Raw genomic sequence first — 26,348 nt, 5'->3', positions numbered from 1 at the left:
GATGGAGCCCCGCATCGGGCTCCATGCTCACTGGGAAGTCTGCTTGAGATTCACTGTCTCTCCCTCTCCCCCCTGCCCCTCCCCCCACTCACACACTCTCTAAAATAAAATTATCTTTTAAAAAAAATAAAAAAAATAAAGAATCCAGATACAAGGAGTATATATACTATGACCCCACTTCTAGGAAATTCTAGAAAAGAAAAGCTATCGGGGGGCGCCCGGGTGGCTCAGTCAGTTAAGCGTCTGCCTTCGGCTCAGGTCATGATCCCGGGGTCCTGGGATCGAGCCCCACGTCGGGCTCCCTGCTCAGCGGGAAGCCTGCTTCTCCCTCTCCCTCTGCCTGCTGCTCTGCCTGCTTGTGCTCTCTCTGTCAGATAAATAAAAAAATAAAAATAAAAATCTTAAAAAAAAAGAAAAGAAAAGCTATCGGTAGTGACAAAGAGCAGATCAGTGGATACCTGGGGCCAGGGTCAGAAGGTATCAACTAGAAGGGGCATAGGGATCTTTTTTGGATGATGAAAATGTTTTATGTTTTCATTGTGATGATGATTAGTCAGGTGTTTACATTTAAAAAATGATTCAGAAAAAAACAGACGACATTCAGGTTAAGCCCTTGGTCACATGCTTATAAAATGCACACCACGACCAAGGATCCTCGCTACATGCCGGACAATAAATATCATTCTTTGTTTCGTAATGGTTTCAACTGTCAGTGAAATCTGCCTCAAACTCCACGTCAGCCAGATGTCTCTGCTCAAAAATCTATCTGTGAGGTACAGACTGGGAAGCTGGAAACGTTCTCGTGTCGTTTAGAAGTGAGAAAGAGGGGACTGAATCAGGATCCCAGTATGCTATTCCAAGCCTTGTCACTGACTCACCATGTAACCTTGGACCAAAGTATTGAGCTGTCAGAGCCAACTCTCTTTCTTCGGAAGGAAAATAGGACAGGCAAGATCATTGATTATTTCTGTTCTGTTTCCAACATGTGCCTAAAGCGGGGACATTGCCTATTCATTCCAGATAAAAGACCATCATTCTCTACTTGACCACCACGTAGATTTTTAAATTTTTATGACAGCGTTCTTTTTTTTTTTTTTTTAGATTTTTTTTATTTATTTGACAGAGAGAGAGACACAGCGAGAGAGGGAACACAAGCAGGGGGAGTGGGAGAGGGAGAAGCAGGCTTCCCACTGAGCAGGGAGCCCAATGTGGGGCTCGATCCCAGCACCCTGGGATCACGACCTGAGCCGAAGGCAGATGCTTAACGACTGAGCCACCCAGGCGCCCCTATGACAGCGTTCTTAACGCTGCCTTTGGTGAACTTCCCACCCATGTGTGTGTATAATTAATTTTATTGTAAAAATCTTTACTGTGATACAATATACATAAAATTTATAATTTTCACCATTTTTAAGTGGACAGTTCACTGGCTCTAAGGACATGCACAGTGTTATGCAACCATCACCACCATCCACCTCCAGAACTCTCCCAAATTCCCATCCACTTTTTTTCAGGTCTCATTCTGTAAAATATTTCATACTCACCTGCAAAATTTGCACCACACTTTTCAAAGTTAATAATTTAGCAGTATTATTTCTATCAGCACAGTCCCTCGGGAGGTATCATATAATAAAACCTCAACGAACCAGAATAGGTATTCTGGTTAATTGAACTATCAGGTTCACTATGGGTTAAACAGAACACTCTTGGAGTCCTGTTTCTCATTAAATATCTTTATAAAGTATATTTGTCCTGGTTGGTCAATTCTAATGAACAAAGCAGAATCATAAGTGATTCAATATGTAAGGGAGGGCTTTGGTTGGGGGTGGGAAGTAGTCATCAACTTAAAGAGAGATTTTCAGAATTCTGTTAAAAGGTCCAGGAAATAATATAAGGGATGGGTTCGGGAGACCAATTTGAGCTTTCCATTCCATGTCTCAAAGGCAGGGCATAATTTTTTTTAATTGAATTAAATGAATGAGCAAAAGTCTTCATGAAATTTAGTACTCAGCATAAATCTGATCAAGTCCCTGCCCTGTGCATGAAGCTAATTTGCATAGATGTTTATCAGCCTGAAAACTTAATATACTTTAGATATTAACTTTAAAAGAACAATTTAATTCAACATTCAGTCACCCGTATATTTAATAAACTTCCATTTGGCACATACTCATCTGTGCTCAATATTCTTTTAAGCACCATGGGGGGGGATACAAGTGACAAAGACCCTCTGACCTTCATGACACATTCTTTGAACGTGTTAAATACCTTCAAAAAAGTATTAAGTGACCACCTTACTCTTCCTCAAAAATTCAAACTTCAAAATTTGAACATCTGATCTGGATCTGACCACCTAAACACAACATATTTTCACCTTCAGAATTCCAGCTGGCTCTACTTCTCAGGTGTTTTGTACTCACCTCTTCCAGAAGCCTCTGTTTGAGCTCCCGTTCAGTCTCCAGTTTCTGCTGTAAACTGCGGGCGTTCATTTCAAGCATGGCATGTTTCTTCTCCAGGTCATTGAGCTGGGCATTGGGAAAAATTGGCCATAATATCATATTTAGGAATGCTAGATGCTAATGACTTTTGCAAATACCCACAAACCTTCACATGTAAAGAATCAAGTTCTGAAGATCAGAATATAAATATTGTTTTCTAGGGACACCTGGGGGTGGCTCAGTCGGTTGAGTGTCTGCCCTCGGGTCAGGTCATGATCTCAGGGTCCTGGGATCGAGCCCCACGTTCAGCACAGAGTCTGCTTCTCCCTCTCCCTCTGCCCCTCCCCCCACTCATGCTCATTCTCACATGTGTGTGCTCTTTCTAATAAAATCTTTAAATAAATAAATAAATAAATAAATAAATAAATAAATAAATATTGTTTTCTCAAAGTATATCACAAAGGTCCATGTCACAGATAAGCCTTATATGGGGATAGTATTATTTCTAATGGGTCACATAAATAGCTATGACAAGTTCTAAGACAAGGATGATCACTTTGGCTGAGCTTAATTAAATAATCAAATGTTGAATGCTTACTATTTGCACAGCATTATATCGGGGCTCTTGGGATGAAAGAATGGATGAACTCTCTTAAGAATCTTACATAAAGTCACAAAGGCAGAGAGTAGCCCATAACCAGACATATACACAAACAAGAATTGCTTTGTCACATAAAATTTTTGATAAGAGGGGTATGGAGAAGAGAAATTCTTCCTGAATTACCAGTTTCAAGAAAAGATGATATCAATGTCTGGAGTCTGGTTTTGTTTTGTTTTTTTTAAAAGTAAACTCCATACTCAGCATGGAGCCCAACATGGGGCTTGAACTCACAACTCTGAGATCAAGACCTGAGCTGAGATCAAGAGTTGGACACTTAACCAACTGAGCCACCCACATGCCCCAATGTCTGGAGTCTTAAAGGATGAGCAGAACTTTGCTATAGAATACTCTAAGAACAATCAAACAGAAAAAGATACTCAAGTTAAATTAAAAGGGTTCATTTACCTCTAAATAATATCCTTAGTTGACTCATGGGTAAAAAATAAAAAAAAACAGTAAGCCAGTGTCAAGGAACTCCAGAGTGTTCCTGAGTGGCAAGCTCTAGCCTTGCATCCAATCATTTTATTTCTGTGAAATTTTATTTCTGTAAGAAAATCATGGATATTCATAAAGATTTATGTTCATCATAGTGTTCTTTATAACACGATGGCAAAAAAATTGAAAGAAGTTCAAAGTTCCAACACAAGTAGAATGATTAAATGATTAAATAGGTACCTCTGTGTTGTTGAGGGTTTTTTTAGAACTACATGTTCAAAAAACATCCAGTAACTAAGGAAAAGCCCCTACTTTTATGTTGTTTTTTTTAAAGATGTAAACTTGTTTACATAGTAAGAATCTAAATTTATTCTAATAGATCAGTGGTGGATTGTCAGTCATCTTTTCCTTTACTTTTCTATGGTTTCTAGATCTGCCACAATGACCCCAAACAGTTACTTTTATAATCACGAAATAACAAATAGTTATACCAAATACGAAATTCAGATTCTTGCTTTATTTTATGTGTGTGTTTGTGTGCGTGAAAAAGTGCGTGTGTGTGAACCTGGGTATATACATGAAATTTCTTTGATCTTCATTCTTGTTATCTGGAACACTGGGGCATCTATTTGAAGTCTCTTTCAAGACTTAGATAAACCTCCAGAACACGGGGACATAACGTGGCGTGCTACATGGACAGGACATGCATATTTCCAATGTAAAATACCAAGGACTCACGTGGCCATCAGACCCTCTCGTGCCCCTGGCCTTGGAACAGAGAGAGGCTGAGCTGCCTACCCATTGCAGCAATGGAAGGAGCATTAGTCCTTGCCACTGAGCACTTCCCAAGAATGCTCGACATTAAATCCAGCAACCAACCCAGAGATTAAATCTAGAAATCAGGTGCCAGAAAACGAGAGAGCTGTGTGGCCAGATCAGAATCCAGACCTCAGGCGCCCAGACAGGCAGATGTTAAGAAGTCACCGACAGATTGGGACACACCAGTCCCCACCATGCCTCCCACGCTCTCGCCAACCCAGGGTGTCCCGTGTGGAACCTAACCCTGCAACTTGATGGAACGGAGTAAACGTGTGTTCGTGAAATATGCTGACCATGGATTGCACCTGAATGTGGGTCGAGCATGCCTTCTAAAAGGGGGAGATGAAGATGTCCTCCTAAAAGGCAGAGGGATGGGCGCTGACCTTGTCAGAGAGGCTCTCAGCTTTCAGCTTCTGCTCTTTGAGGGCCTGCTGCAGAGCAAGGATCTCAGCCTTGTGCTCCTTCACCGCCAGCTCCACCACCTGGCGTGACTCGGTGATCCGCTGGTCGGCCCGCGCCCTGCCGGGAAAGCACAGGCCCATTTCAGAAGCTCCACCATCACCAATCCCGAAAAAGGAAGTGGGCTCATCTCTAATCCCAATAAGCAACCAGACAGGCTGCAGCTGGACAGAGGCCCAACCCTGATTCCCAGTTCCAAATGATGTCTTGCTTTCTGACTGCTTACAGAGCGAAGAGTTGACCCACTTTAGACCTTGGGTAAAAATACTCTTAATAGGTAAAGTTCCTGTGAGTACTCACTTGGAAAGGCCGAAGGGGAAAAGGCAATTTTCCAAAAGCAACTGGACTGAATAGGATACAGCAAGACTGCCACAGCCTCCCCTGGGAGTGGAAATGGAATGAGGTCCCCCTGCGGGACCACAGGAAACCCTAATCGAGCAAACATTTCCTCTCCTTCAAGTCTATGCAATTAAATTACGTGTTTGGGGTGCTTGTTAGGAAACAAACTTGAATCCGATGAATGTATCTATAAACAAGGTTGGAGAATAGAAAAAACTAGAAGCAAGCTAGAAAAATTGCTGCCCTTCCCCATTTAGGTCTTGTGTTTTGCTACTTCCACACCTGGGCTTATACAGTGTCCTCTTCTGGCCAGCGCTCTCCTCCCCCACCTCCCCTACCCTGCAAACCCAAATCCTACTCGGCCTTCAGGGATGAACTCAAAAGGCCATGTCCTCCGTAAAACCTTGCTCAATTTCTCCTCTTGCAAAGCAGCTCTCCTTGCTCTGTATCCAAAGTGTAAACATACTCCTCTCTTGGCACACCCCACTCTCTATCTGAGGTGGTAAATACCCGAAAGCATAATTCATCTTCTCTATGAGACTTGCCTCTTGAGCACAGGAATTAAGAATTATATTTTACTCATCTCGGGATCCCACGTAACACCGAAATAGAGGGGGGGTGGGGGGAAGAAAGGAAAAGCCAAGATCTTTCACAACTGTCCCTGAAAGTATACGTGAAATGTCTTCCTAAGCACAGCCCATAATTATACCTTCCGTGTGGAGTTGTGTATTTCTTGGTGCTGAAGCCAGCTTCCGACCCTCAAATTGGTCTCTGAGGGATTCTAGAAACACCTCAGATAGGAGCTGCACTTGAGGGCAGAAGGAAGGGGGTCTGCGTGAAAGCAACCAGAATATACGGTGAGGACTCAGGGGAAAGAGGAACAGGAGGTCTTAATCAGCAGCCCGTCAGGTCAGCAAATACCCTGAGTGGGAGGATATCCAAAAAAATGAATATTTCTACCAGTGTCTCTTCAAATTTAAGGAGTCTTATCTTTTGCCTCCAATCTTTTCTAGTTTAACTGACTCAGCTCCCACTAAACATCCACCACATTTGGCTGAGTCTACTGTGGTCAAGTAAATGCAGGAAATACCAAAATGAGTCTGATGGTGCCCAACTAAATGCTCTGTGAGAGGCATTTCTAGGCATAGTTTATCTCACTTAAGGAGTTCAGGGTATCCCAGGAAGGTCAGTTTCAGAGGAAGGTGATATGAGTGAGGTTATGAAGGACGGCTACAATTCACTTGCGCACACATGAAGTCATGAGCTAACTCTAGCAGGCACACTGGAAAATGGGACCCGTTCTTCAAGGTCATTTATTTCTATCTGCTGGTAAACTGTCATAATATACCCATTTTGTTAGAACCAAACACTTTCCTGCCAAGAGCTGTAAAACCGTCATAACCAATCTTCCCATCAACCATGTCTGCAGTGTGAATGGCACCCCCTAGGGGTAGGAAGTCTATGACCTGCACTATGATGGCCCCAGCAGGAAGGGGATTCTGACTTTGGAAATCAAAGTGGGAAAGCAGAGGAAAGATTCTGCTTGAACTTATTTCCTACCACGAAAGAAAAAAACTAAACTATTCTTGTAGAGAAGCTGTTCTCCACCAAGGGTGATGCTGCCCCTCAGGGGACATTGGACAATGTCTGGAGACATTTTTGGTGTCACAACGTGAGGAAGGGGTTGCTACTGGCATCTAGTGGGTAAAAGCAGGGATGACGCTTCCCTTCTACGATGGATAGGACAGCCCCCACAACAAGGGATTACCTAGCCCAAACAGTCCATAGTGCCGAGGTTGAGAAACCCTAGTGTAGACGGGTGACTAGCTTTACACAGGACCAGGATTAAAATGGTGATGGTCTTGCTACATGGTCACAATGATAACAAACGCAAGGTAAGAGTTTCTGCCAAGAAAGCACTGAGCTATTTGCCCTGCTGACCCTCCACATGGGGTAAAAGGACACCAGCTTCCAACAGACAGAATCCAAGTGACACTGACCATATTTACAAGTAGGATGACCGACCCATCCTGGTTTGCCCAAGAGTTTCCCAGCTTTAGCACTGAAAGTCTTGTATGCTAGAAACTTCTCTCAGTCCTGGGCAAGCTGGGACTGTTGGTCACCCTGTTCCTAAGGCTCAGGTGATCCCAGTGAAGACACCTGTCTCACTGGCTTTCTACAAACAGGAAGCCCCACCTGCTCTGCTTCTCGGTGTCCAGCATCCTCTGTAACTCTCGGACCCGACACTCAAACTGGGACTTCTCATCGCCAAGGACGCTCCTCCACGCCTCCCACTGCCGCTCTTTTTCCAGCAGCTCATCATTCAGGGCCTCCAGGTCCATGACCTGTTCTTCCAGCATCGTGCAAGTGGTCTTCAGAGCCTCCATCGTCTGCAAATCAGTACCACTGAGTTGTGCCTTGTATCAAATGAGGATTTCCTGGATGTTACTTTTGTTGGATCAGTGTCAGAAAAGCACAAGTTTCTAACTACAATCTGAAACACAGTGTATCTGTTTTCTTCTACAGACCCAGGGGACCAGACAAGAATGGATAAAGGGCCATTTCTGCCACCACCTTAAAGACAGAACCCAATGCAAGCCAGGGGGAAGAGACTACGCTTAAAAGTCAAGGGGCTCACACTAGCCTCCCAGAATATTCTATTTTATTTTTACCTTTTTTTAAGTGAGAATTAAGAGAACAACACACTTTTAAAAGCTACTTTTTCCAAACCCCCAAGCCCTCAAAACATAGACATGATGATGAAAAAGAGCCCATTTAACGGACAGGGCTCAGTCTTGGGTCCCTTGGGAGAGGTATACCGGGCGCCTGCTCTGAAATCTAACAGGATCAAAGTGTGCCAGGGATCTCTGACACAGCGTACTGTCCTTACTTGCTTCTGGCTTGTGAGCTGCATCTCCCTCTCCGTAATCTCACGGCGGAGATGGTCTACTTCACTTCGTAGTTGTACTATCTCATCGTTGGCGCCGGAAGCCTCGTCAAGTTGTTTGGACAAGTAGAAATTTTGGTTGTTGAGCTCAGCGTTGTCCTCGGTCAGCTGGTTTAGCTGCTCCTCCAGGTCTGTGATTACCTAAAAGAGGAAAGGAACCCGGTTCTGCATCCAGCAAGTCCGTCTGAAATGAGGAACTGCTTCTAGAGCCACTGATTTTAGAACCTATGTGACACTAGCAATCCACATGCCACTCACATTTGCTTATCCAACCCCGGCAGCCAAAGCCAAACTCCCGTGCCCGCCCACTTAGCACTAATGCACACGTGCTGTGGTGGGAAAAAAAGTCTCTGATTCTTTCTCACGCATGATTTATCTGGAAGACATGGCAAAAGTAGATCAATCAAAAGTGATTGCCGTATGGAAGGGGCAACTTTAAATGAGATCAAGTTAATGGACGGTAATATAATGTGGAAAATGCAAGCCAAGGAAAGGCGTCTAAGAGACTGGCATCACAATCAGCTAATTAAACAGACGGCACCATCCAGAGGACATTAGAACCGGAGATAGTCTTAGAAAGGAAAATAAAATTCTTATCAAGGAGGACTGACTGCGAAGGACACTAAAAGTTATTTTAATAGCTCAGCGATAAATTTAATTTCATGCAACAAAAGGAAAAAATTTAAAGGAAGCTCAGAATAATCCTGAAAATATTGTACTATGGCACCACTTTAATGGTTTTTATTATACAGTTAGCTATCAAAAATGGGAAGGCATGTATATGAAATTGTCATTTTATTGAGAGAGATTTAATCTGGTTTTGCTAAATTATTTCCCTGCTCAATGGCAGAATGACTTCGATTTCAGTGCATTTAGCTTCCCTATTCTCTTTTCTGAGGTTCAGTATCAGCGCTTGCAGAGGGCTTTTGTATATAATACTTTCGAAGTTTAAGGGCAATTTTCTAATAATAGTTCGAATGAAGCACACAGGCAGTAAATTAAATTTTATGTCACAAAAAGAAGTAAATTAAAAGGAAATGTCTTGAAGCCTACAGTTTATTAATTGTTTCCAATTTCCAAACCTAGAGTAGACTTAGTTTATGAAATGTTGCCACTGTTTCCATGACTAATTCCCTATTTTAACCCCCTTTGATTATCAATTTAAAAAAAATCTTCCCAGGCACATAGAATTAAAGAACATCAATTAAGCACATTTGTTCAATGTGGCTCAGAAAACAGAGCTTTTGTTAACTGAGATGATAAGCTTTTAATGTAGTAAGTGGTCTAGTAATTTGTACCTTAATGTCCTTAATGTACCTTAATGTCCTTAATGTCCTTAATGTACCTTAAAGCCCTGCTAATTCCTAATGTATTGGTTGAGGTGCACTGTTGGCTACAAGATGGGGAATAAAGGTTATCTGGTTGGGTCCTTAGCTAGGACTCCTTTATCAGGGAAAATGGGAAAAGACTGCAAGTTTGTCATTTCTAGTCGGCAGTTATACCTTAAAGGGATCCTGGATCACCCTTTGGGTGCATGGTTAAATCTCCTAAAACCAGAAACAATAAGTAAACAATGCCCAGTAGTTCAACGGGTCTCCATCTTATATGTAGTGAAGCCATTCCTTAAGATAGTTTTCATCCTGGACTATAAATGTCTCCATTTAACTACTACGCTTCTTTTCTAATGTCCTTCCCCCACACACACCAAAAACAAAAACACAAAAAACAGAGGCAAGCTGGCCTAGAAACTACGTTCTCAAATAGAGTCTGGAGCCCCAAATAAAGCCATCTTGAACTTTGCAGGGTTGGGGTCTTCATCTGCGATAAGGAGGTAGATACTATATTTACTACCTCCTCCGTTTCATTTTTTTTCTTATGTTTTGAATTTTCTTGCATACTATTCTACCTTAATGTAGCCTGTGAAATACAAGGGATAAAAATTAATGACCAAGATAATGCTTCATTTTAAAGACTATCATGGTACCTCTTGCAGGGCAAAGAGGCTACAGAAAATCTGCTCACATAAGAATATACACGTTGCCAAAATAATTTACTCACCACTCAAAGACATACCTAAGCCTTTGGGTTCTCACTCCCTTTCTCTGATTTATGGGGAAAAAACTGCAATTTATTATTAGCCCATTTCTGCTAACTCTTCTCCTTTCAAAATAGATTATAAAGTGCTAAAGACAAAATACTTGAAAAGCTCAATGAAGTGCCAAGATTATGACTCTCACTTCAGTTGAGACGGGCCCACCAGAGTGGGAGGCATTCTTCTACTTCCCTATTGTCATTCAGTTTTCAAGGGGTCTCACATCTCTGATTTCTACTTACAGTTTGTGAATGTTGGTTCTATATTTTACCCTATTTTGCATGTTTGTCAGGAGGAGGCTTGTGTGTTTGTGTGAAGCCCCCAAGCACTCATTAAAGCATTTTAACTCATTCAGACTTCTTATATATTCTTTCTGCCCAAGTCATAACATGTTTAGCTTGTGATTCTATTTTGAGGTGTTGGAGTTGTGGTATTAAGTGTTAGTTTTAGACACCCCCCCACATACCCACACATACATTATTGGGTTTATAGATATTGAAATGACTTGGGACACAGGCAGAAAATTAATGGTCTCCATGGTTTAAAAAAAATTTTTTTTAAAGTATTGTGATAGGCAATCTGTGATTTTGAACCAGGTAATGTGCAAGGAGGATTCTTAGATATACCATGTGTCCATGGGTATATTCTCTCCACACCAAGGGCAAATGATCTGTTTATTCTATTATGAGTCTGTTAACTTTTCAACCCCAAGGATACAGGGTAAAAAAGAGAAACTGAAAGGCTGACTCCATCTTAGCAGTGAGAAGAGGAGGGAGACAGCTTCCTAACACAGGAGACAACAGGGCTTTCTTCTATGCTGTTTTTGCAGATAAGAGATCATGATGCATTTCTAAGAGGAAATAAGGATATAAAAAATGATCTACTCTCAGTGTCTGAGAGAGAGAGAGAGAGAGACCTCTATTTGGGGTTATCTGTTGCTTTTCAAGTAAACCTGACAGATCTGAGCAAGAACTGTTTAGCTCTCACACCTGATGGGAAGACCAGTAGGGAGAAGGTAACCAGGTATATGTTCAATGGCACGGTGGGGGTTTAGAAACCAGTCAGATGATGAGCATTGGGCTAAAAAGACACAGGGCTAAAGTCCTACTGGAATGTCTGGTTCCTTCTTGAAGGCAGCTATTTGCATATTATTTATTTTTAATCTTATAGCTGACAGATTGATTCATAATTAAAACTGTGTCATATGTTTGCCCACCAACTCCCCTCCGAAACAGACTTAGGTAGGGTTTTAGGTGCCAGATTGGATCAAACCCTTTTTTTAAATCTCATCAAAATATAGAAATGGTCTGAGCTGGAAAATCTTACAGCTCATGAGTTTTTTAAAAGCTGCTAACTGGGAGCTCCTATCAGTTGAGTTATTGCAAGAGTTCCCACCAGTAACAAAGATGACGTCTCCTTGCAGAGACAATCTCAGATAGCGCCAGTTAGACAGAAACATCCATCATGCCCTTCAGAAGTGTCTTTAAAGCAGCCTTTGAAGTTGAAAAAGTGTAACAGAGATCTACTATTGCTGCCAAACGTTGTCCTAAAGCAGTGGTTTTCAAACTTTTTAAAGGGGCAGACCATTTTCTAAACAAAAGAATATGTCGTAAACCCAGTATAATAAAATATTAATAGTAACCAATACTATTTAGCACTTTCTATGGACCAGGCCCTGTGTAATCCCTTGGATGCATCATCTAATTCTTGCAGGACCCCCACGACACAGGCATTAGGACCAAATTTGATTCTGTGACTTAGTGTTTCCTAAGTTTTGAACGTATACTGGAACTAAGCCGCTGTCTCTCTGCCCTCACCAAGCCCCTCAAAGAGCAGTTATTAAATGAATTATGCATCTTATAATTGACGATATATTGAAATGGGGAATATACAATGTCGGTGCCATTTTACAGGTAAGCAAATGGAGGCTTGGGAGTTTAGCATCACACAGTTAAAAGAGGCCAATTTCAAATCAGAACCCATCTGACTCCAGAGTGCATGGTCGGACCACGAGCAACCCAGCTGCTCTTGCCGAAGTGTGGGTGGGGGTCACTCTTTCGGGTTCCCCCTCCCACTGGGAGAGGTCCCAAGGCTTCTCCACAGAATGTCAGAAGTAAGTAAAGCAAGGAATAGAAGTCACTGCTCCCGAAAAAAAAGCAAATGTGAGGGATCAAGAGAATATAAAAGTTACATAAGAAAGTAACCAAATTCATTCTACATACTGGCATATTCTATTTAAAAACAAACCTCTAATTTTTAAAATCTGAAGCAGGGGGAACATTTCATTTCTCACATGGAAACATTTGAGAGTAAACGGATACATTCGTTATTTTGATTGTCTTGCCGGTTTCACAGCTGTGTACACATTTCAAAACTCCTGAAGGGGCGCCTGGGTGGCTGTCATTAAGCGTCTGCCTTCCGCTCGGGTCATGATCCAGGGTCCTGGGATCGAGCCCCGCATTGGGCTCCCTGCTCAGCAGGAAGCCTGCTTCTCCCTCTCCCACTCCCCCTGCTTGCGTTCCCTCTCTCACTGTGTCTCTTGCTGTCAAATAAATAAATAAAATCTTAAAAAAAAAAAAAATCTTTAAAAAAAAAAACTCTTGAAGTTACTGTACTCCAAGTATACCTCAATAAAGCTATAAAAATGTTTTTTAAAAAAGCTCTTATGGGGGCGTCTGGGTGGTTCAGTCGTTAAACATCTGCCTTGGATGGGTGGGGGGAATTGGAGGGAGAGATGAACCATGAAAGACTATGGACCTGAGAAACAAACAGGGTTTTAGAGGGGAGGGGGGAGGGGGAATTGGTTAGCCCGGTGATGGGTATTAAGGAGGGCACGTACTGCATGGAGCACTGGGTGTTATACGAAAACAATGGATCGTGGATCACTACATCAAAAACTAATGATGTATTGTATGGTGACTAACATAACATAATAAAATTAAAAAAAAAAAAAAATCTGCCTTTGGCTCAGGTCATGATCCCAAGGTTCTGGGATCGAGCCCCACATCAGGCTCCTTGCTCGGTGGGGAGTCTGCTTCTCCCTCTCCCTCTGCCTGTTGCTCCCCCTGCTTGTGCTCTCGCTCCCTCTGTCAAATAAATAAATAAAATCTTTAAAAAAAAAAAAGCTCTGGGCGCCTGGGTGGCTCAGTTGGTTAAGCAACTGCCTTCGGCTCAGGTCATGATCCTGGAGTCCCGGGATCGAGTCCCGCATCGGGCTCCCTGCTCGGCAGGGAGTCTGCTTCTCCCTCTGACCCTCCTCCCTCTCATGCTCTCTGTCTCTCATTCTCTCTCTCTCAAATAAATAAAATCTTTAAAAAAAAAAAGCTCCTATGAATATGTGGCATACACACACACACACTTATTCAGTGGAATATTACTCAGCCATGTAAAAGGGATGAGACTGTGCCATCTGTGACAACATGGATGGACCTAGAGGGTATTAGGCTAAGTGAAATACATCAGACAGAGACAGACAAGTACCATATGATTTCACTTACATGTGGAATCTAAAAAACAAAACAAATGAACAAACGAACAAACAAAAAGCAGAAGCAGACCCACAAATACAGAGAACTGATGGTTGCCAGAGGGGAGGGGGAGGGGGAGGGATGGGTAAAATAGATGAGAGGGAGTGGGAAATACAGACTTCCAGTTCTGGGACGAATAAGTCACAGGGATGAAAAGTACAGCATAGGGAATATAGTCAATGGGATTATCATAGCATCGTATGGTGACAGATGGTAACTACACTTGTGGTGAGCCTAGCATAATATATAGAGTTGTTGAATCACTGTGCTATAGACCAAAAACTAATGTAATATTGTGTGTCAACTATACTTCAATTAAAAAAAAAAAAAACTGTTATGCCAAAAGACTAAAAAAAGAGAAAACTCCAGATGAAGGATTAACGATGTACACATTTAAAACATATCCAAGTTTATTTTAGGAAAAAATAGTAATATAAAAAAAAAATCACGGACATAAAATGATCTATGTTTTATTCAGTAATCATTTACAAGCATGTATGTAATACAAGCAAATAACTCGTGCGTAAAAAAAGAAACCGAGACAGTAAGAAACTAAAAAAGTAGGGGCACGAGAGTACAGGAAAAGAACGCATCAGCAACTCAAGGAAGAGAGGCAGAATGGAGGAGATGGGGAGACACTTGTAAGGCAGGCCTACCCCTGATGCAGCCATCGGCATCAGGAAATACAGATCAAAAATCCATCTGCCGGGTACCTGCTAGAGTCAAACAGAGGCATATCTCATGACCTACTAGCTACTCCACTCTTTGGTATATGCTAGTCAGAAACAGGTGCTTACGTCCACCAAAGGACTCACGCAACAGTGCTTCCTGACAGCTGTGTTCCTAACGGTAGCAATTCAAATTCCATCAGCAGGGGAGTAGATAAATAAACTCCACGTCTACGCATCCAATGGCAACGCTACACCATAATTAATGAAAAGGAACAAATTCTTGACAGGTTCAACCACACTGACGAACCTCACAGATAATTTAAGTAAAAAAAAAAAACAAAAAACAAAAAACTAAGCCCAAGAGAGCACATCCTCTGTGATTCCATTTGTCTGAAGTTCAAGAACAGGCCAAACTGATCTCTGGTATCAGAGGTCAGAACTGTGGTCATCCTTTGGGCAAAGGATGCTGATAAGAAGGGGACGTGAGGCAGCCCGCTGGAGACTGAAAATGTTCTGGATCTTGATCTATGTGGTGGCTACACAGTTGTCTATATGGTGTATAAATTTCATTCAACTGTACCCATAAGATTAGTGCAGTTAATGCATTTTACGGTGTGGATTTTATAACTAAATTAAGGGGGAAAAGCATACACTCTTAAGACTTAACATCCCATTTATAATAGGTAAAGAGGAAAGAAAGAGTTCATTACAAGACAATAAAATATGTACGTGGGGACAACGGTGGGGTTGTGTCTGGAAATTCACAGATGCGAGTAACACAAATGGAGACAAGTTCACTGAGGACTAAGAAGGTAATAAAGCCATGAAAGTACCAAAGAAAGGAGGTGGAACCATGAATAAGGTAACATCCTATCTTCTGAAAGGGGCCTATTTCAGTCCTTTGTTCCGATGGGAAACAGAGCGAGCTTCTGCTGACCCTACGCCATTACATAATCTGTGCACACTTCTCCACCCACAGAATTTACTTCCCCCCATATAAATGACGTCTCCCAAAGAGCCATAGAGTTTTATTTTGCCTGGTAGGAAGTTAAAATTTCTAGGTCCACAGACCTTGCCAGACTTTCCTCTCTGCGGCAGCAGCAGGCTAGAGAAGCCTTGGGTGGCAACTGCGTCCAGCGTCCGCACAGCATCTACCTGGGACTAGCCTCGGAACCTTCTACACTGGGGCGGGAGTGGGAGCTGCCTTGGGACTTTTGCTGCAGCTACTGCAGCCTATGCAGTGAGAACTGTTTCCACCACTCCAACTATCCTTCCCCAAACATAAAGAATGGTTTAGAATTTTTTAAACTGGCAGGAAACCGAGAACTGGCATTATCTGGGGCTCAGGAACTCCAAATGAGTTTGACCCCATTAAGTGCTTCAAGTGGAAAGTTTGTAACAAAAAACCGGTCAGTTGATATTATAAGAGATGCCCCCTCTTCCCTCTTGGTGTCTAGTCTCATGTTATTTTAATCATCTTTAGATTTAATACTCACAGTACAGCTGTTACGAAGGGCATCAAATTTGCGCTGGATTTCATCTCTATGGGCCTAAAAGGTAAGAAGTCGATTATAAATTTTTCGTAATGTAGGATACAATTCTACATGCTATGGATCAAATAAAGAAAAGAGCGATTAAACTAGAAAGCCAAGAATGCTGTTGCAGCCGCCCAAACATCTGGTTTTCAAAAAACTAATTAATCAAGTCATGTCCAACATCAGAAATTAAAGTTACAGGAATACACAGTGCTGTGTTAATAACACTTGACTACTTAGACCACACATGCATACCCTGTACAAATATCTTAACATTCACGTTAACGCCCAGGGGCTTTGGAAAAAAAGAAGAAAATTCAAGGAGGAAGTTTTTACTCTCGTTCCTTTGTTTACTCCTCGTTCTTAACCTGTCCCTCTTCCTTCCAGTTGACCCCTCCCTAGCCTACACCCTGAGAGACATACACATGCACGCAGACACACACACACACACACACACACACACACACACACACACACACACAGGACAACGGCCAGGACAAACAAGGGATTTTTTTTGTTGTTAATCAAAAGCTGCTGAGATTCAGAAACCGGACATTGACCTTCAAGTAAGCAGAAGGCCTTCTCTAAGGCAGAGCTGCTCCAAAACAGCAGCATTCGTTCAGCGGACACTCAAGGACTTTCTGAGTGCACCTGATAAGCCGTACACTGAGGTGCCACACAGCATACGCAGCGCTACCGTCATTCACTGAGGGAGGGTAGAAAGTTAACGAGTCCATGATTACAAACAGTGACAAATGCTATGAAAGAAACAAACAAGGTGCAGGAAAAAAGGACAAGGGGGACAGAAAGGAACTTACTTAGATGGGGTAATCAAGGAGGGCTTCTCTGAAGAGGTGACACTTAAACTGACACCCGTACTATGATGAGGAGCCAGCCATGCAAAGAACAGGAAAAGGCAGAGGGCGAAAGTCTTGAAGCAAGAAAGGGTTTGGTGCATTTGATGAACAAAAAAGGCCTGAATGGCTACAGCAGAGCTTTTCAAACTTCAAGCTATGACCCATGAGCAAGCGTGAAAAGTGCGGTTTTTCCTTCTTTTTTGTTTTGTTTTGGTTTATTCGATGAAATGGAATAAACAGAATAGAACAGAGAACACTGGGATGTACCTTGGATAGGGAAGCACTGTCACAGGACACTTCTGTTCCAAATACCATAATTCACCAAATTTAGGATGCTGTCAATCGTCAGACATTGTAATTTTATGTGGCATTAAGGAAAACAAGGTGCTGTTGACTAAACTATGACATGTCCACATGTCTGTATGTCCACATGACTAGAGAGTCCTATACCATCTATGACTATAAAATGCACCCTAATTTTAGATACCCTAGAATCAATGAAGTGGAGTATATATATATGCTCCCTTGTATTAGATTGTAAAGTAAATGTATTTTTGGTGGGTAGTGGTCAAACAATTTTTGGCTAAAGCACAGCAAGAGAAGGAAAAAGTCACCCAAGATGATGGTAGAGAGGCAGGCAGGGACCAAGGATCTTAAAGGCCCAGAATGCAGTTTGGGTTTCATTCAAAATACCATTAATTGGAAGCATGAAATGATCCAATTGTCATTTTGTGGATGCTGTAGCAAGAACAGATCAAAACAGGACAAAGGTAGAAATGAGCAGAGAAACTACTGAGGAGGTTGTTGCTGTCATTCAAGGAGGAGATGACAATGGCTTGGAGTAGGACGGTGGCAAAAGACACAGAGAAGTGGACAGCAGTGAGATCTCTTGGAAGCACAGGTAATAAGACTTGCTGACAGACATTGGGGAAAGAAAGGAAAAGGATGCCCTCACAGACCTTTGACTTGAGAGACAGCGTAGATTGTGGTACCAGAGCTTAGCTATGAAAGTCCAAAGAAGAATCTAATTTGAGGCAGAGGCAAATGTGGCCCTGCTCTTAAAAAAAAAAAAAAAAAAAGTCTCTGTCAGATCTATAAGACAACTAAGTCAAAAATTTTAGAGCTGTGATGTATTCTCTAATACATCTATTTTGCCATAAATATTCTAAATTTATAACAGCAGATAGACGCTGCAGAAAAAAAGATTAGTGAGCTTGAAGACAAAGCACTAGAAACTACCCAAAATGAAACACACAAAGAAAGACTTTAAAAAATAAACAAAGTACCAATGCACTGTGAGACAACTTTGAACTGCCTAATATGCATGTAACTGGAGTCCCTGGAGGAGGGTAGGGGTCAGACAGAAAAAACATTTGGAGAAATAATGGCCACAGATTTTTCAAAGTTGATGAAAACCATAAACCCACAGATGCAAAAAGTTCAAGGAACCCCAAGCACAAGAAACACAAAGAAATTTAAGCTAAATCACATCTTTATCAAACTGCTTAAAACCAGTAATAAAGAGAAAAAGCTTAAAGCCAGTCAGAGAAAAAAGACAAGTTACATATAGAAAAACAAAAAGATTCCTCACTAGGGGGTGGGTGGGAAAAGGGGAGGTGAGGGGGCGAAGCAAGTTAGAGGACAGTAGAACAACATCTTTAAAGCACTGAACGGAAAAACAACAATAAAAAACCCAAAACCTTTGACATTCTATACCCAGCAAAAATATCCTTCAGAAAGGAAGGTGAAATAAAAGACTTTTTCAGGTATACAAAAGTTGAAGGAATTTGCCACCTGCACTGTAAGAAATGGAAAAGGAAATCCTTCAGGCAGAAGGAAGGTGACAACCAGAAATATAAATCCACACAAAAGCATGACAAGCACTGGGAAAATGGCTTAAAAAAAAAAAGTTGCAAAATAGACTCACAGATTCATAAATAAAAAGTTATCATTGAGAATCAACTCCCCACATCATTAGCCCATATTTTTATGGACTAACTTACCAGACTTACTTTTCCCCCAAAATCAATCTGCTGTATGCCCAGCAATAATCCGAGAGATTTACTGATTTAATGGGGCATGAATGCCATTTATCCAAAGTAGGAACATCGCACTACCACTGAAATCAAATGGCAATCCTCTTTGAAGTTAAAATGTAATGGAGTACCATCATTACGGCTTTTGATTTATTATTGACTGTGAGTTATAAACACAAAATGTAGAACGGATCCTGTTACGACTGCTGGAGATTCTATAAGCATTTAACAATTACTGAACTGATCTGAGCAAGAAAATGTCAAGAAACATGTTTTATGTTTCTTTGAAATAACTTGTAAAACAAGTGCACAAAAAAAAAAGGTCACACAATAGTGTATATAAAGATAGTAAAATGCGTAAGACAGTGTTTAGATCCTCTCAATGAAATTTTTGTGTGTTCACTAGGTATCAGGTGCTACAGAGAAGAAATATTTACACCCTTCAAAGGACCCTGAAGAGCTTTTGTTTATGTGGGTTACATTTATCTATATTTACCACTTTAGAAATTAAAATGGAGATTTTTTCCCAAAATATTTACTGTTTATTTCTTTTAAAATAACACTGCTTTTGCACCACCAGTGCAAATGCTAACACAATGAAAAATGCCAAATGACATCTTAGCGTTATTATGAAAATAATCTGAATTTGGGGAACCCCCTTAGGGATCCACCAGTCCCACTTTGAGAACCGCTGACCTAAGGGTTGGGTGGCAATCAGGGAGAATGCACAGGCTGCAGCCTGAAGACTGGAAAGGCACTCTTTTTGGGGAATACTTATATCTTCATTAATGTTAAAGAGAGTTACAAGAGGAAAAAAGAAAAGAGGATTATGCAGTCTTGATGAGAGAGAAGTATCTGCAGAACTCGAGAAATGAAACTAATGTTTAGACGTCTGACCATCTTCTGGGATCCATGGACAGGGTTCTAGAACACTCAGGCTTCCACACATCCATCCCTTTCCCTGTGAATGCAGGCACCAAGCAAGACTGTCACCTCAGGTGCCCTAATTTTAGATCTTGCTTATCATGCCAATGGCTTGCTTAATTAAATACACAGATTGATATTTATGTAAAACAAATGAGAGGATGCATTGACTCATGATTTTAACAAATCAAAGTGGATGACATTGGGAACCCATGGCCACACCATGCTGGGAGGGCGCCTTTCGTTAGTGTCTCTAGCTTTAGACTCTTGATTATTCAACATTAGTCATTTAACCAAATCAGTAAAAGAGCATGACAACAGGGACCCGGACACGAAGAGTGTCGTGGGGTCATGCTGGTGTACACAAAGCCTATGCCAGGCCTCCACCCTGTGGCCCCCATTCAGAGTGATGTATCATATCACGCATCTGTCTGCTCTACAGTGTGCAGACTCAAATATCTTCCTTAGATAAAGGGATGGAGTCTTAAATATCAAGTCCGGGTGGAAAATCCTTTCTTCTGCCAAGAAGCATGGAAGCACCTTAAAAGCCTGGCTTTTTGTTTCAATACGACTCTCCTGTTGGCCTCCACCTTGATTCATTCTCAGCTTTTGATGGCCAGTGAATCTCCATACAAACACAACGGACGAGAGTGGGTAGCAAGAAAACATCAAGGAGACCAACCAGTGGCTTCCCGGCGGACCCGGCCACACTTCCTCAATGGAGACCATTGACTGAGCTGTGTCCCATCTAATCTGCTCCAGGGGCAGAGGCCAGAGTAACTGCTCCCTCCTCGGGCTAGGAGACGGTGGCCTCTTAAAATTAAGCAGTAATAGCCCATTTGACTATTCATTACCTTTTATTGATAAATCAGCCTGCTATGAAGCTTGCAAACCTCCTCGGAGATCATTTTAGATCCAGCTGATTTAATTTGGTGGACGCTTACGTGGGGCCTGCCCTGGGGCCTGAACAATGAGACAGAGTCAGGGTACCGCACCTGTGGCCACTTCCTCTTCCTCTCGGAAAATACAGTCTTCAGCACAAATTCAACAAAGCCATTCAGGCAACAGCCGCATGCGGTCCATAACCAGGTTTATGGGACATAATCGAAGGGAGGGGAGAGGAAAACCCACGGCCTCAAAACTGGACCGAGGCAAGTTGATACGGGATTTGGATTCTTGCATGACAGGCTACAAACAGCTCTGAGGTGTTTTTTTTTTTTTCCTGCCATCACTTTGAAAAAGGCCTATTTTCCAAGGCATCTTCATCTGCAAGAGTGGTAGAGCCCTAGTTTCTAGACTTAGGGAGGTTTGTTTCTTTATTTTTTCATAAGAAGATGCTCTGAGGCAGTGATCTCATCTGACTAAATTAAGTCGTGACTTGCCGCTGTGAAGGCTTCCAGCAGCCATTAAGACACAGCACATTCCAACCAGCAGCAAGACAGGATTTAAAGACTAATTCCCCCACAGATAAACAGCGTGACACATGCTCTATTTTATATCCTCCTCCTCCTGAATGGGCAGGATAAGATGCATGGCCACCACCCTCCCTCCCAACTCCAACAGAGCAGTGAGATAAATGTGTCCTTCTCGGCTCCAAAGTAAAAGGATTTGAGGAATTACAGGCCAATCCCCTGGGGAGAAAAGGCTAAAGACACAGCACTAGGCACAGAGCAAGGACTCATTAAGTATGGATTAGATTACTGATGTCTCCTTCTCCTTTCAGAGCGTGGGTGGTTTGGACAGGGTGGGGAAGATACTAATATACAATGCATTCAATATAATAGTGGCTGGATTTTAGATGCCTCCTTTAGCAGCTAAGAAATGCTATCTGGCTGTCTCTCTCCCCATCCACCCAATTCCAGAAAGCACATAAGCCTTCTTGGCACGCATTCTTTTATATTCATTTCATTCCTACCTCCATATTTTTCTTCTATAGACTTATTTTCTCTTGGCCTTTTCTTTCTTATTTTATCTTGTTATACTGTTTTGTTTCAAAATGGATTCAGAGCAGTTTGGAAAGATACAAGGCAGAGGATAAATAAAGAGATATCGTGACTGTTTCTTTTCCAAACCAAGTATTAGGGGCACATGGCATAGCACACAGTGAGTGTTCTCACTGAGAAATTAAGGTTGCAATCAATATCTGACCTTGGCATAAGTCCTGGAAAATCTGAGATGCACTTGCACCTTCCTAATAGGAGCTACTCTGTATCCCCAGAATCCTGGAAGCCTCCATGTCCTAGACTAGTCCATAAGGACCCTGGCACTGTCACATCATGTTCCCAATCTGGTTCAGATAATGGGCTTCCCAAAACCAACAATAGAAGGTAGCTTCTAAGAAGATTATTTAAAAAAAATATATATATATATATATATACACACACACACATAGGCTCCTAGGTGGCTCAGTCGGTTAAGCAGCTGCCTTCGGCTCAGGTCATGATCCCAGAGTACTGGTATCGAGCCCTGTATTGGGCTCTCTGCTCAGCACAAAGCCTGCTTCTCCCTCTCCCACTCCCCCTGCTTGTGTTCCCTCTCTCGCTGTGTCTCTCTTTGTCAAATAAATAAATAAAATCTTTTAAAAAAAATATATATATATATATATATATACACACACACACATTACTTTTGAACAGGATTAAATCATAAGCAACGAATGTGCATGCCATCTGTAGAAGTAACCCCACTCTACATGCTTAGAGATGTTCACTGATGGAAATGAGGACCGCATCCAAGATGAATCAGAGTGAGTAAGGTACCCACCTAAGTACCTTATTTTAGAAAACACAAAACCCAATCAGCTGCATTGTGCCCGGCCCACGGAAGAGGGTACCCTGACCAGCATGCATGACTGTGCCTGTCCACTTGGCAAGTACACTATGTTACTATTAGCAATGGATTTGCTTGGCTGATACTAGCCATTAAACTCATTCGGCTTTCTGGGCCAAGTCCAGGTCCATCAAGCAGCCTTCCAAAAGAAATGAGGTTTTTAAGGAGACTTCTCTGAAGGAGAAAAAAATGGGAAGATGAGCCACCCAGAGTATCCCAGTCAACTTGGTGGTTATATTTTCCACTGTAAGTAGATGAGTTGTCATTTTATATGTAAGATTCTTGTCAGTTTTGTTAGCCTGGGTCAGTCCCCGTGAGAAGGATCAACTATGGGAAACTGAAAAAGTCATATTTTTAGACTTCCAGAAAGAACCAAGGTCTTAATCCAGTGACACCCTCGCCTACCCCCCCAAGTTCTACTTCCTGAGAACACTCTTCAGTTGGGTAAACTGTTGTCTCTGAAAGAGCAGAGAAGCCAGGTCCCTCTGAGAGAAAAGAATCTCTCATTCAGAACAATCTTTTCTATCCAGAACATACTAGATGCATACATAAGACTTGAAGGAGAATTTACAGCTTAAAAAAAAAAAACTGCAAATGAAGGTTGACCAATACAAAAATAGAAAGGTGGTAGGAAGACTACTATAAAATATAAGACTATTATTTTTTTAATGATCACTGAAAACTAAGTAGAAGATTCAAGTAAATGGCCTTCAGCTCAAACTAAAATTTTAAATTTAATGATGATTATTTTTAAAAGAGGGAAGATACATAAAGAAAGGAGGGACTTTTTCAAGATACTAAGGAAAGGTCAGATGTTGACACTAATTCTCAGGAAGGAGAATTCTCACATAAGCCAGTTTTATGGCCACTAAATATCTCTAGGGATCGTTTTTTCTCTGTTGGGATTTCTCCGAGTGAGCAAATCTCGGCACCACACTCCTCCCGGCTGAGGCCTGGAGCAGCCTGAAGGTACCTGTCTGTAGACCTACCGTGAGCGCCTGGATCTCCTCTTCCGCCTCTGCCGTGGTCTCTTCCAGTTCGGTCTTGGCCTGGCGCAGCTGGCTCTCCAGGGCTGCCCGGGCAGCCTGCAGGGCGGTCAGCTGGGACTCGCGCTCCTGCAGCGAGAGCTGCAGCTCTGTGAGCTGGCGCTTTAGCTCCAGTTTCTGCTCCTCGTGCTCTAGGCTGACCTGAGACGGGCAGAGAGACACACACACATAAATGCTCAGTTGACCCCAACTAGAGAGAATGCAACTCACTAGTCTAACGAGCTGAGCCTGACTAGCCGAGACGCAACCTGACGCTCAACCTGCATCTTAAATGTGGTCATGGAGTCAAATTCCCAGCGCTCAACTGCGAAGGAGAAAACGGAGCCGCTATAACACGGGTCTGACTTCAGGAGTCTCAGAAATGACCAGGAGCAAGACCGTGTAAGAGAATGTCTGTACAAACCAACCCTTACTTACAAACATTCAAAGGCCTGGGGAGGCTTCAAACGAAAAACCACACAAGAATCTCGAGTGCAAACTATGACAATTACTTTTATTAGAAAAGCATTTAAAAGTAAATGGCTATAAATAACATCACATTAGTAACAAGGACCTCTTTACAATTGGGATAAAAATGGAACCGGAACCACAGAACTGAATTCTTTTTATTTTAAATGTTCCTGCTCTGGGGTGCCCGGGTGGCTCAGTCTGTTAAGCATCCGACTCTTAGTTTAGGCTCAGGTCATGATCTCATGGGTCATGGGATCCAGCCCCAGGTCAGGCTCAATGGGGAGTCTGCTTGAAGATTCTCTTCTTCTGGCCCTCCCCTTGCACTCCCTCTCTCTCTCTCAAATAAATCTTTAAATACATACATACATCCATACTCCTCTGGTTTGTTCTAATTAGGTAACCCACATTAATGTCACATTATGAAGGAATCATTCTTCCTTCCGTCTGCCCATCTATTCTTCTATCTACTCAATGTTTCATCCATTCAAGAAAAATGTACTCAGCAACTTCCATATAAAAAGGAATATGAAGATGAAAGACAGTTTCTGCACTTGAATTGGAGGAAAAGTGAAAACCAACCATGTATGTGGTCAAGTGTAATGGTCAGAATATGTGGGGATGTAGTGGGAACACAGTGGAGGGTAAAGGAGGTAACAACTCTGCATATGTTTATTGAAGAATTCATAGGAGCCAAACCAGCAAATAGGAAAGAAAATTCCAAGCAGAGGAACCAAGACATCCAAAGGCATGGAGATGAGGGAGACCCATGGCCTATCTATTGACCTAACCAACACTGACAAGGTTGTCCTAGCGACCAGACTCTGTGCCAGTCACTGGGGATGTCAAGCAAATAAGAGGTACTTGCCGTCCTCAGGAAGCTCACTGTCTAACAGGTACACAACGTGATGACCTAAACACGCAAGGCTGTGGGGACCTCCAGCTTAGGAGGGTCAGAGAAGGTGACACCCAAGTCCCAAAAGCTATAAGGGTGAAGAGAACAAAGACTTATAAAAGATTAAGCCTAGAGAACCAACAGGTTTTGGTGGTTAATTTGAGGTGGGGCAAGAGACAAAGGACAGAAGGTGATGCCTGAGCTTCTGGCCAGGAGAACTGCACAAGGAGAGACCTCTGCTACGCCAGGAACACAAGAGGAAGAGGCAGTCTACGGAGAAAGATAAGAAATTCCATGCTGGGGCGCCTGGGTGGCTCAGTCGTTAAGCGGCTGCCTTCCGCTCAGGTCATGATCCCGGGGTCCTGGGATCCAGTCCAGCATTGGGCTCTCTGCTCAGTGGGAAGCCAACTTCTCCCTCTCCCACTCCCCCTGCTTGTGTTCCCTCTGTCGCTGTGTCTCTCTCTGTCAAATAAATAAATAAAATCTTTAAAAAAAAAAAAGAAAGAAAGAAATTCCATGCTGACGTGGTGAACTTGAGCAGCAAGGGAGCCATGCAGGTGAGGTGTCTAATGTCCACTGGGAATGGGTCAGAGGCTCCCGAGAAAGGTCTGGGCTGGCAATCTAGACCTGGGAGCCCTCAGCCAGTCAGTGGCAGCTGCAGCCACGGCTGCGTTCTCCCGCGAGCGACAATGGCGGCGACACAACAGCGGCACGGGCATACTCGCTCACAAGGCGCCGGGCGCTCTTTCAGCTCCTCCCACCTTCATAAGAGCCCAGAGGGGGAGGCGCTACTGTCACCTTCTTTGTACACAGCAGCCGTGGCACCGGGAGCGCACGCGACTGAGCGAATGTCACCCAGCTCCACAGTGGCAGGGCTGGCTTCGAACCCAGGAAGTCCGGCTCCAGAGTCTACGACTTGCTGTTTGTCTTATTAAAATGCCCGGGTCAGAGCAGGCTGCGACGCCGCCAGCCAGCCGAAAAGCTCCCCTGAGGCCACTTGGCAGAACCAGGGGAGGCGGGTGACTGAGCCGTGCGGGGCTGGGTGAGCAGGATGCTGTGCAATGACAGGAGGACCCCAGGGCCCCGCACCGTCGCAACTCCACACGCTAGGCTAGGGGAGAGCTCACGCTGCACGCGCAGGGTGCGGGAAGCTTTGAAGGTGGATCGAACCGGAGGCTGAGAGGCCTCGGCCCCCAATCGATAGCTGCAGGCAGGAAACCGAAAGTGGAGCCGCCTTGTTATATTTAAAGCTAAGCTCCAGAACTCCCAGGGAGTATGACAGCCCTGAGCCTCTTGCCAGCATTCTTTCTGCCACCTTCCTTGGGGGGCAAGCTGTACCGATTTAAGAAAGAAAGAAAGAAAGAAAGAAAGAAAGAAAGAAAGAAAGAAAG

At 42.8% G+C, this 26,348-nt stretch overlaps 1 protein-coding gene across 1 annotated transcript in view; it reads right to left on the bottom strand.

Moving 5' to 3' along the window:
- CIT (citron rho-interacting serine/threonine kinase) overlaps positions 1–26,348 on the bottom strand; it is a 161,770-nt gene that overhangs the window by 34,281 nt on the left and 101,141 nt on the right. The window contains 6 exon segments of the mRNA XM_032431628.1: positions 2,421–2,525; positions 4,737–4,872; positions 7,348–7,541; positions 8,042–8,239; positions 15,885–15,938; positions 23,559–23,756. Of these exon segments, the coding sequence (XP_032287519.1) occupies positions 2,421–2,525; positions 4,737–4,872; positions 7,348–7,541; positions 8,042–8,239; positions 15,885–15,938; positions 23,559–23,756 (885 nt within the window).

The sequence above is a fragment of the Phoca vitulina genome, unplaced genomic scaffold, assembly GCF_004348235.1.
Source record: "Phoca vitulina isolate PV1807 unplaced genomic scaffold, GSC_HSeal_1.0 scaffold46, whole genome shotgun sequence".
NCBI lineage: Eukaryota > Metazoa > Chordata > Mammalia > Carnivora > Phocidae > Phoca > Phoca vitulina.
Note: the sequence above shows the minus strand (reverse complement) of the source record. Positions and strands in the feature narration are given on the sequence as shown.